The sequence below is a fragment of the Anneissia japonica genome, unplaced genomic scaffold, assembly GCF_011630105.1.
Source record: "Anneissia japonica isolate Jap-2015-1 unplaced genomic scaffold, ASM1163010v1 scaffold475_len113575_cov109, whole genome shotgun sequence".
Taxonomy (NCBI): Eukaryota; Metazoa; Echinodermata; class Crinoidea; order Comatulida; family Comatulidae; genus Anneissia; species Anneissia japonica.
The window spans coordinates 102,420-114,356 of NW_022694922.1; the positions used below are offsets into that span (position 1 = coordinate 102,420).

General features: G+C 36.5%; 1 protein-coding gene and 1 long non-coding RNA gene across 3 annotated transcripts; both read right to left on the minus strand.

Moving 5' to 3' along the window:
• Positions 1-4,815: 4,815 nt before the first annotated feature.
• LOC117101341 lies at positions 4,816-5,256 on the minus strand. The gene has a single exon (XM_033241303.1). It carries the CDS (start codon positions 5,254-5,256, stop codon positions 4,816-4,818), a length of 441 nt encoding a protein of 146 aa, XP_033097194.1.
• Positions 5,257-6,122: 866 nt separating this feature from the next.
• Positions 6,123-9,064, minus strand: LOC117101342. Of its 2 annotated transcripts, XR_004444272.1 has the most exons (4): positions 8,894-9,064; positions 7,492-7,674; positions 7,077-7,168; positions 6,123-6,242 (listed from the first exon to the last, which is right to left on the minus strand). It is a non-coding gene; the product is annotated as an uncharacterized LOC117101342 (long non-coding RNA). The 2 variants fall into 2 exon arrangements; XR_004444271.1 differs by lacking the exon at positions 8,894-9,064 and having other exon boundaries at positions 7,492-7,834.
• Positions 9,065-11,937: the final 2,873 nt, after the last annotated feature.

An 11,937-nucleotide genomic window follows, 5' to 3' on the forward strand; every position in this document is an offset into this window, starting at 1 on the left:
GGAACAATACTAATTATCGTTTTCTGTTGATGTCTACGCTAAATTAAATGTACTTAACATGTAAGAAATTAATGTATGCTGGCTTCATAAAAAGGAAATGATTTATTTACGAGTTATAGTGATGAAATATTGAACGAGAATTTACGCAACTAACCCGTAAGTTAACACTAACGTTCTCTAGCTTTTCCCCAAATTTAATAAAAGTACTACCAAAAACATGCTAATTTTCACTTTCTGCTGATGTCTAAACTAACACAAATTTACTTTTTTATGTCCATAAATGAATAGAGTTTCGCATCTTAAAAAGTATATTTTAAGGTAATTGGTTGAAATTTTGTGATTAAAAATTTCATTTTAGGTGTAATAAATTACAACGGTCCCCGAACAGACAATCCCTTAGCCCTCTGCTGCTCCATCCACATGTACATGGCCGCGTCTACTTTATCGAAGATTGGTGTTTTCACATACGAAGATTTTCTTACTATAGCAGGGTTTTCGTTTGTTGAAATGTGTCTTTGTATTTTCTCTCTGTTTTTTCATATGGTCGCTACCGTAGACTTCGAAAGTCCAAAACGTTTTCCAGTCGCTGAATTGGACTCGTGGTTCTCATAGGCTTTTATTACGCTCAGTTTCGTATCAATGGAAATACACTGTCTTGGTCTTTTCGAGGCAGAAGCCATTGTTGAAATGTACATTACATTTCATTTAATTATGTTTCAATCAATTAATTAAACAATCAGGTCTATGCTCCTTCGGTGCTCCCTCCCTACCAATGAAAAGGTGTCATTTAAAATAATACGTACAAATGATTCATTTAAATTGCATATATTTTGTGTCATTTCTTATCCAAACCCTATTCATTGTTTACAAAGTTTATAAGCGTAAACCAATTCATTCCCAGATGCGCGTCCTGTAAAGTTTTTTAACCACAGCTATGCGCTCCTTTGATGTTAACCGACTGTTGCTATTAACGATGACAGCGGTCTAATGTCGTCTCTGTAAGACGGTCTAAATTTAGATCGGCATGTCGCTGGAAAGAGACCAGTGATTGCTTTAATACACTTGAAGTTTCTTGTTATGCAATAGAATAAAGGAACAAAAGCACTCAAAATTCACGTGGATAATAGCTTTAAAAAGTTACCTAAAATCGTTTTACGATCGCATGATGACGCCATCGGCCAAACACCGTTCGTAAAATAGAAGGTTCGTAATTGAGAAGTTCGTAATTGGGAAGATCGACTGCAGTCGACCTTCTCAATTACATACCCTTTGGTCTAGAAGGCGTTCGTAATTGAGAAAATTCGTAATTGAGAAGTATCAAAATATTGCGCCCTCTATCGAGAAAATAAACGAAAACATAGATTTTTTAACCATGTGTGTGCGCTTAACGATCGTCACGGCCTATTGGTATGGTCTATGACTGGTCTAAGTTTACACAGAATATTTACAATGTGCAGGACTTCGTAGCAAGCAACAACAAATTCTAAACTATTCTATATTATTGCTGTAGAAACGAACCTCTCTCCTAAATCAAGAAGTACTCCGCATAGGGGAAGATCATTCGTTTAACCAAGGACTTTTAACTGTTACCAGGATAGGAAGCTGGCTGGTTTAAGCCGTCTAACTTGAATTAGCCTTATATGCGGTATTTTTATGCAAATAAGCCAGATAAACACAATCTGCACATGCTCAGAAAAACAAAACTTTCCTTAGTCACACCATGGCCACACTGCGTATCGGCTAGGCGTACAGCTAGGCCTAGCCGAGAATTACGGTACGGTAAAACAAAGCAAAATAAGGGTACTAATTTCACTTGGCATGCAAATCAATCATACTTGAATTCTTAAAAACAAACTAGTCTACCAATAAAATCACCTGCAAGTTAAGATATAAGGCAAGTATGTCTACAAATTTGATTTTAAATTGATGTGATTAGGCTAGCCCAGACCGGGCCTAGACCATGTCTAACCGCTTATAAAAATACAGAAAAAAGAGCCAAAACAAATTAGAATGAAGTTATCAACTAACTAGTGCATTAAAATTCATATACTTACTACTTACTTATATAAAATTAAAATGTATTGCTCACAAACGCCAATATTTGGATTTTAATACGCCTTTTCCACGAATCAGTAGACATCTTGAAGTGATGACATACAGCCTAAGTCAGGTGCGTAACAAACAAAATTAAGATAAGCTAGGACTAGCGGCTGTACGCCTAGCCGATACGCAGTGTGGCTAAGTAAAGTTTTGTTTTTCTGAGCATATGCAGATTGTGGTTATCTGGCTCATTTGCATAACAATACTGCACATAAAGCTAATTCAAGTTAGGCGGCTTAAACCAGCCAGCTTCCTATTCTGGTAACAGTTAAAGGTCCTTGGTTTAACCATGTGCTTGTTGCGCAGATGGATTTATGCTTTGCGCTGATTGGCTATGCAGCCGCCGCACTGCTGCCAGCCTTTGATCGCGAGTCCGCAATACGCGAACAAACGTATAAGACGTGATTTAAACAGATAAATTACGAACGCATAAGATGGGTATGATTTAAACAAATAAAAAAACAAACACATTAGACGGAAATGAACGAATTTATGAAAGATATGACGGAGAAGAATAAAAAAAATAAAATAACGAAAACATAAGACGGACATGAAAAAATAAATAATGGAACGAACGTATAAGACGGACATGATTCAAACAATAAAACAAAGCCAACATAAGACTGACATTTCTCAAACAAATAACAAACGTATCGGACGGACATAGACAAATGATACTGTGTAGACGAAGGAATAATTTTGTAATGAACAAAATATTTATGAACAAAAACAAACAAATATGAAACCAATGGACGGTTTTACAATTGAACATGTACCAGTACGCATGTGAAATGTGCAAGTTGGGATGATATATCGATTCTGTCTTTATACATAAATGAGGGATACTAATTGAAAGTATCTTTTCTTAATTTTTTTTTTTCGTTTTTTATGGGGGTAAGGTTGGGAAATCTTCTTCTTGTTCATCATCAGATGAATCGTGCTCCTGCGATGTTTCCACACCACTGATGATTTGATCATCCGTTAGCCACTGATACCCTGGATCGTCTGCGTCTTCAGCCAGCCATTGAACAGGTCCCATCTACTCGCTATCATCGGGCTTTTTATCCGAGTTCTTCAAACATTACATCGAATTCAGCCGAGTCATCGTCATCATGATGGTTTCTTTGATGGGGATCGGAGTCGTTGTTCGGCTCTTCTCTGAGAAGTTGTCGCCAGCTAGCACATAGGTTTTCTTCCGTTGCGTCTTCCCATGCTTGGGAAATCCAACCAACGCAATCCTTGACTGTCAGCTGCGCCATCGTTCCCCAGGTTGTGTCGTAGGAGATGCTTTTTCTAGCGTCGTTTCAGGGGTTCCAAGACCCCCTGGTCCATAGGCGGAATCACGCTAGTGGTGTTAGGGGGAAGATACTCAACCCAGATGTTCCCATCCTCAGAAACGAGTTCTTCTTTTGGGGGGTGTGACGGAGCATTATCCAAAAGTAGAATTTTGTAGTGAATGTCGTGTTCATGGCACCACCCCCGGGCAGTTGGAACAAAGTCACTGTGGAACCAGTTTTTGAAAACGGTAGCATCTGTAAGTTAATGACCAGCCTGAGGCACTTCGTAGATTACTAGCATTGTTTATTGAGGTACTGACCGACATACATGTATGAGATGGGTAACGCACCGAGAGGGCGTGGTTCAAATTAATACAATATTCTACATCTTCCTTCTTTTATTTTGTTTTTAAACATGATCAATTTATAGTAAATTTAAATTCTTTTCATCCTTTTGTTTCTTTTTTTTTTTAACATGAAAACAATAAAATGTTATAAGTCAAAGGTGTGATTGTGTTATTCATTGAATTGTGATCATTTCTAACATATTATTAGCATATTACATTTTTGTTCAATTGAGACGAGACGATTTTATTGTGGAAGGCACACTACAAATATCCCACCATTACCATTACCATTTTAATTTCCATTTTACTTATATATTCCAATTCAATAACAATGGACTATAATCAATGGATAATTAATGTTCATTCAATGTTCAGCAATGATATCAATGTTCAATCAATATTCAATAATCAATGTATAATCAATCTTCATTCAATGTTCAATAATCGACTTTCAGCAATCAAATCAATGTTCAATAATCAACGTTCAGTAATCCAATCAATGTTCAATGAACGCTTGCATTTTTTTTTTATTTTAGTTACTGTGCAAACATAGAGCTATTGTATTTGGGATTTGGTTTGACTTTTCGTCCACTTTCTCTTGGCTGAATCTGTGTTGGATTTTGTGGTAGTTCTTAACGAGGCTGAGTTTGCATTTTGTGGTTTTGGGTTGTGTATCAGCTGTGTGTCCTGGAATTGTAATGGTATATAAACAGCTTTTTGTATCGGCATGTTTTCTGTTACAGGAAGCAGATATTTTCTGTTTCTTCATATTTGCGTTTCACCGGTATGGTATTGACCATATATGACCTTGGCTGTTCCAGAATCTGTATCGGCTGTGTGTCGTGGAATTGTAATGGTATTTAAACAGCTTTTTGTATCGGCGTGTTTTCTGTTACAGGAAGCAGATATTTTCTGTTTCTTCTTATTTGCGTTTCACCGGTATCGACCATATATGATCTTGGCTGTTCCAGAATCTTTCTGATCGTTCCCAGGCGATCATGTCCTTTCTTTGTTCTTATTTGAACTGTCTGGTTTTGTTGTAGCGGTGGGAGTGCGTTTGCCTGTGCTTTTTTGTCATAGTAGCGCTTCTGTTAGTTTCTCATCATTTCTAATTGATTTCTTACAACTTTTGTATTGATTGGTTTTGGTGTCAGTAAGAATTTGTTTGTGTATAGAGGATTTCTAGTTGTTCGTGATAGTAGTCTTTGTGCCAGTGATTTGAGAACATTATCTCTTGGCACATTGCGTAAGTTCAGAAGATTTTGATAGATATCTGATCCATCTCTTCGTGTCTTTTCTAACAAAATCTTTGCCTGCTTTACCGCATTCTCTGCAAGGCCATTTGATTGGGCATGTTCAGGACTACTCGTGATGTGCACAAAGTTCCATTCTAATGCGAACTGTTTGAATTGTTGACCTGAATACTGACCTCCATTGTGACTTATGAGAATCCGCGGTGTACCATGGGTAGCAAAGTGACGCTTCAGTTTCACTATTACCGTGGCTGATGTTAAGTCAGTTAAATTATTCATTTCAAATTATCCGGAATAGGAATCTACGAGTACAAGGTAATGCTTATTGTTCCACTAAAATATATCTGTGACAACAATCGTCCATGGTAGATCTGGAATGTTATGTAAAAGTAAGGGCTCCTTGGCTTGATGTGCCTTTAGGGCATTACATACCTGGCAGGATGACACAAAGTTGTTTATGTCATTGCACATTGATCTCCAATAGACAATTCCCCGTGCTCTGCGTTTTGTAGCTTCCATTTCAGGATGTCCTTTATGTAGTATTTGTGTATATGATGACTGGAGAGAGAGAGCAAGGAATTATGCTTTTATGTCCTTTCATAACTATTCCATTGTCTACTTAGAGTTCATCTCTGAAAGTAAAATAACTTCGTATATCTGAAGGGCGTTAAGTTACGGGTTAGTTGGGTAAATTCTAGTTCAATATTTCATCTCTATAACTCGTAAATAAATCATTTCCTTTTTATGAAGCCAGCATACATTAATTTCTTACATGTAAAGTACATTGAATTTAGCGTAGACATCAACAGAAAACGATAATGTTCCTGTGCAATCTGAATTAGAGCCAACGAAAATATGGACTGCCCTAATGTTAGGCCTACACTGTTAAAAAAAATGTGCAAATACCTACTTAAAAAGGTACAAAACGATGCAACACCACAGCCACCTTTCAAGGTGCACAATTGTACCTCTAAATAAAGGTGCAACCTTACATTCCTTTTTATGGAATTATTTGTCTCAATCATTATTGACATGTTACATAATTGATTTGGATATTTAATTATTACCTCATTTTCTAGTTTAAGAAAAAGAAATTTCTCCAACACGTCTTTCACAGAGTGCTCGGCAAAATATTTTCAACGATATTCCTTTGTACGCTCTAGTTTATCGACCATAATGTTCTGGTCTGGGTTACACTTCTTTGAAAGGTCCATTAAATCTGTTACATGCTTGATGCTGACTTGGTTTTCTCCTGACATATTATCCTAAGATGCCAAATAGGGAAAATATCATCTCAAAAATTCAAAGATGCACTGTCACTTCGACAATCGGAAAAAACATTTACCATGACACACACATACTAAAACTCAATATTCAAACATTTACAACCATTTGAGTATGAGAATGCTTACATTTGCTTTTAGCAATTTTATTGTTTATTGTATTTAATATTGTTATATTATAATAACTATTGTGGTTTACGATATGTTTCATCTTTAAGGTGATTACATTATGTGTACATAGTACAGTAATTTTTTAATTCGATTTTTTATGATTTTACAATTTTCTAAGGGACAGTGCCACTTAGGTTCAGTTCTGTGCCATATTTGTGCCAGTATATGATTTTTACCTGAAAATAAGGTGATTGGGATGAAGTAGATAGGCCTTATACCACATTTTACATTATCAATGTAATCTTATACCTTAAATCTACTTTTTGTACCAATTGTATGTGCTTTCCCAAAAAGCTATAAGCTGATTGGGCTGAATCAAAGAATTTGAACCACCAACATTGTGAGACTACAATAAAGAGTCATAGAGTTATATGCGAGTACAAAAATGCCCTTTTGCATGTTATTTCATGTCTGACTAACTCTTATTTTGGTTCAGACGACAGCATACAATTATTAATTATACTAAATGGCTGTAGCTACGGTACTTAAGCATTATTACAATGTACTGTATGTTCTGATACACAAAGTCTAAAGACCTTGATGACATCATGCTTGAAATCCCCCTTAATCTACCCCAGAATTTGACTCAATTTTTTTTTGCTGTAATGTGTCTTTTCAGTATGTAAAATTTTTAACATGGCTTACATGTCCTGTTGAAGTTCCAGATTTATCTTCTAAGATCTTAAATTTGGTAACTAGCTCTAGCTACCTCAGTATACTCAGCTGTTGTTGGATATCTACAAAAAAAAGGTGCAAGGGGAAAAATTACTGTATCAAGATTAACAATCAGTGAATAAACATGGAAAGAATAGTGTTAAAATAGATGAATTAAAGTATTTTGAAGCTTTAGCAATAAACCCTCTTGACAGTGCATGCATTATAGTAGACTTCATTACTTTTTATAGTACTAAATGTGAAGATGCCCAGGTAATAAACTGAATCAATGAGAAAGTCATAGGTAATCAGAAGCAGGTCTGGAAAGAGGAAACTGCATCAAATTAGTACAGTAGTAAAAAATTAAGTAGTACTCAAAAACATAATAATCAGATTAAATACTTACAGAGTAAATTGTATCATGTCTTCAAATAAACTTTGTATAATCTTACGATAATACTGCCTTGACAACACCGACTTGCCCTGCTGTTTCAAAAGATCTTCCACATCATGTGGTAATACAGGTACTTGGTAGGTAAAGGCCACTTGGATAAAGAAGGCACATCACAGGCCTTGGTATACAGGTGAACTAAGTAGTAAAGTAAGTGAACCATGGATAGGCATGGAATATACATTCAAACTTTCCAAGGTCAAATAATTTCTATGTTGAACTTATTTTACATGCCAAATTTTCCATTAATTAACAATCAAATTTAGTCCATGTCAAATTATTTTCCTTTAGTTTGAATGAAAGATTAAAACAATGCTAATAAAATGTTCAAAGTATTATTTTTAATGTATATCAATGAATACACAAAAACAAAGTAACGGAAGAAAGGCAGGAAATTATTTTCCAGATAGTGCAATGCTTAATATAATGTATGTTTTTATACCAAATTTAAGAGTGCAACTCATCAGAAGCTATGGCACTCAACATCATTTAAATTCAAATCGTAGCCTTTATGGTAAAACTTCCCGAAACGCTAAACAAAACGGTACTGTGTGTCCAAACACAACAAGTACCATCGTTTAGAAAAAATTTACCATAAATACCATAACGTTTCGGGAAGTTTTACCATAAAAGCACTTAGAGGGCATCTAAAATTATCAGTCTTATTTAAGTTATATGTAGAAAAGCAAATATTTCTTAATTGTATTTATCCCCTTCCTTAAGTGCAATTTTATTTTTCGATTCATTTTTCAGGACCTAAAAGTATTTTGTTCCACATTACTTAGAAACCCTCGCCCCTTCCCCAACAACAAGTATTTCTGAACACTCCCTTACCCAGTTGGTTAATTAATAATAATATCAGGTTGAGGTTAATGACATGGGCATAAATTGTCTTATTCAGGATTATGTTTCTGTTTTATATTTACTTTGTTGATATGCCATATTGGATATAATTTCTAGGCATAGGCCTACATTTGTCAAGCGTATTATTAGCCTATGCCTAGGCTAGAGGTACATATGAAAAGAAACTTTTTTTGTCTACATTATAAGTTTTCTTTCAAAATATTCTAGCAGAAGACAGTGACTGATCAGTGCCCAAGAAGTCTTCCTATTATAGGTCTAGGCTGGCCTTAACGAATTTCATTAATTTTGCTTAAAGTAAGCCTAGCCTAGGCGTAGGGCCAGGCTACGGGCGGGTGCCTGGGGGTCTATCTATCTGATAGGCCCCTATCACTATTATGCCTAGCCTAGGCTAGGCCTATAGGTAGCATAGGCCTAGGTTTGGTCTAGCCTAGGCCTATTTAACTTACGCAGTTTTGTTATGGCCAAATGACTGATGAAAAAAAGAACAACCGACCAATAATGTTTCGACTTTTGATGAAAAGACGTCAACAACCAGACAAACAGTAATGAGGTTAGACAAGACATATGTGCATATAAACAGAGGGTGCGTCGTCAACTGTCTGATTTCATTCAGCCGCCGGCGGGGAAAAAAAGCCTGTCCGCACACATTACACGCGCCTAACTGTCATTCGTCGTATGCGCGTGCACTTCTTTAAAGCCCGCCGCACACGACGAGATTTAACTGTTATTTCTGCTAATAAGGTGCTCATGTGAACTTGCTGAGGTGCTCATGTGAACCTGCTAAGGTTCTTATACACATCTAGATGTGTATAAGAGACAGGTCGGGAAGGCTCCCTGATTCGACCGACCAATCAGCACAAAGCTTGGTTTCCATAAAATCGCTAACCCTATCGGCGACAGTCGCCGACAGTTGTCGGGAAGGTTGAACCTGGTTTAACTTTGCTGATTAGTGCATTGCAGACGAATCGGGGTGGCGGGGTGGGCACATGATCCTGTTTTGTCTGCAACAGTTGAACCAAGTTCAACATGCACTGTTGGCGAAAGTGTTTAGCGATGTTTGGACACCAACCAAAAGCTGTGGGTAATTAGCGAATAGCGATTTTATGGAAACCAAGCTTTAACCTGCTAAAGGTACTTATGTTAACCTGATAAGGTACTCATGTGAACTTGCTAAGTTGCTCAAGTGGACCTCTATAGGTGCTGATTTGAACCTTGTGGTGCTGTTGTGAACCCTGCAAGTACTAAGTTGAGCCCCAAGTTACGAATTTGCACCCTTGATGTTGTAATAATGAACCCAATGAGATTTTCAGACCACTTGAAGTTGCACCTTCTGAGTCAATCATGCCCTTTTTTTTAACCACACGGCAACTAAATCACCTGTGTTTTATGTATATCCATTTAACTGTTTCATGATAATAGGGTAAGTGAAGGACTACCAGTGGTTTTTCATTTTAAATATAGGCCTACTTACTTCACGTAGGACTAGTACTGCTAGCACTGGTGTAAAGCCATGAAAAATCTGTCATTGCTTAATTTTATTCAATGATGCTCTCCGTTATTGTAGGCCCTACAGATACTCAACCAAATCAAATAGGCTTTACAGAACCTGCTTGTCTAAAGAAATTAATGCTGGCCTATATTGAAACATTTTTCAAGGTAATACACCACATTTCTGTGTCGAACACTGGTATGAAACCCAAACAGAACATGTTTTGTAACTAGCTTTTGACAAAGCTAGACTTGTTCCTTTCTACTATAAAAAGGTACATTTTTGCACCATCTTCATTTTCCGATAACAAAAGGTGCAAAGATGAGCCTTTTAACCGATTATTTGAACTCTGCACCCTCTCTGCACCTTTGTATAAGAAAAAGGTGCAACTGTGCACCATTTTCTATCTTTGCACCTTTAGTTGCACCTTTATTTTTAACAGTGTAGGGTTATGTTAGAGTTATTTAATGTTAATAATTCGATGATTAAGAATTACAAAATTTCATTTTCCTTTTGATGAGAGAAGCATATATTATTTTCTTAACCAATAAAATAAGTTTATGTTAGCTTATGCATCAACCTAAATTGAAAATTACTAATTTTCTGATACCATCTCAATTACAAATCAAAGGATCGCCGGCACCATTTTTCTTGTCTACAGTACGGAATAATTAACAATTAGGCGGTTCAATCTCCATTGGACGTTTGGAGTCGTTCCACTGCAGTAACTGCAACCAACTGAAGATGGTGGAAAAAAAAAAGAAACGCCACCGCTCCCCCCACCCCCATATTTTTTTTTTAATTAAGAAGGGATACTTTTAATTAGTATCCCTCATTTATGAATGAGTACACCGGATACCCAGGTGTACTGGAACAGACAGACCCTGTGGTGGACGACGAGAGTTGCTGGTACCGGGTTACCGGTTAGCACAGACACGATGGGACCCTTAGGGGAGAAGACAGTTATTGTTTGAATTCCTAGCGCCCTGAGCATCTTACATTAGATGGATTTGTGCGCTATATAAAACTACACTATTATTATTATTATTATTATTATTATTATTATTATTATTATTATTAATAATATTATTATTATCACAACTTGCACATTTTACATGCGTACCGGTACATGTTCATTTGTAGAACCGTCCATTGGTTTCATATCTGTTTGTTTTTGTTCATAAATATTTTGTTCATTACAAAATTATTCATTCGTCTACACAGTATCATTTGTCTATGTCCGTCCGATACGTTTGTTATTTGTTTGAGAAATGTCAGTCTTATGCTGGCTTTGTTTTATTGTTTGAATCATGTCCGTCTTATACGTTCGTTCCTTTATGAATTTGTTCATGTCCGTCTTATGTTTTCGTTATTTAATTTTTTTTAAATCTTCTCCGTCATATCGTTCATAAATTCGTTCGTGTCCGTCTAATGTGTTTGTTGTTTTATTTGTTTAAATCATACCCATCTTATGCGTTTGTAATTTATCTGTTTGAATCACCTCTTATACGTTCGTTCGTGTATTGCGGACTCGCGATTAAAGGCCGGCAGCAGTGCCGCGGCTGGTTCACAATGTTAAAATCCTGGAGCGTGCATAGCCAATCAGCGCAAAGCATAAATCAGTCTGCGCAACAAGCACATGGTTAAACGAATGATCGTCGGCCATACGGAGTACTTCTTGATTTTGCATCGGCTGTGGGCACGGAGGCTATGGGTAAATACTAGCAAAATGGAGAGAGGTTCGTCTATAAATAATAATATATAATAGTTTAGAATTTATTGTTGTTTGCTACGAAGTCCTGCACATTGTAATAATTCTGTGTAAACTTAGACCGGTCATAGACCATACCAATAGGCCGTGACGATCGCTAAGCGCACACACATGGTTAAAAAATCTATTTAGAGGGCGCTATTTTTTCATACTTCTCAATTACGAATTTTCTCAATTACGAACCTTCTATTTTACGAACGGTGTTTTTGGCCGATGACGTCATCATGCGATCGTAAAACGATTTTAGGTAACTTTTTAAAGCTATTATCCACGTAAA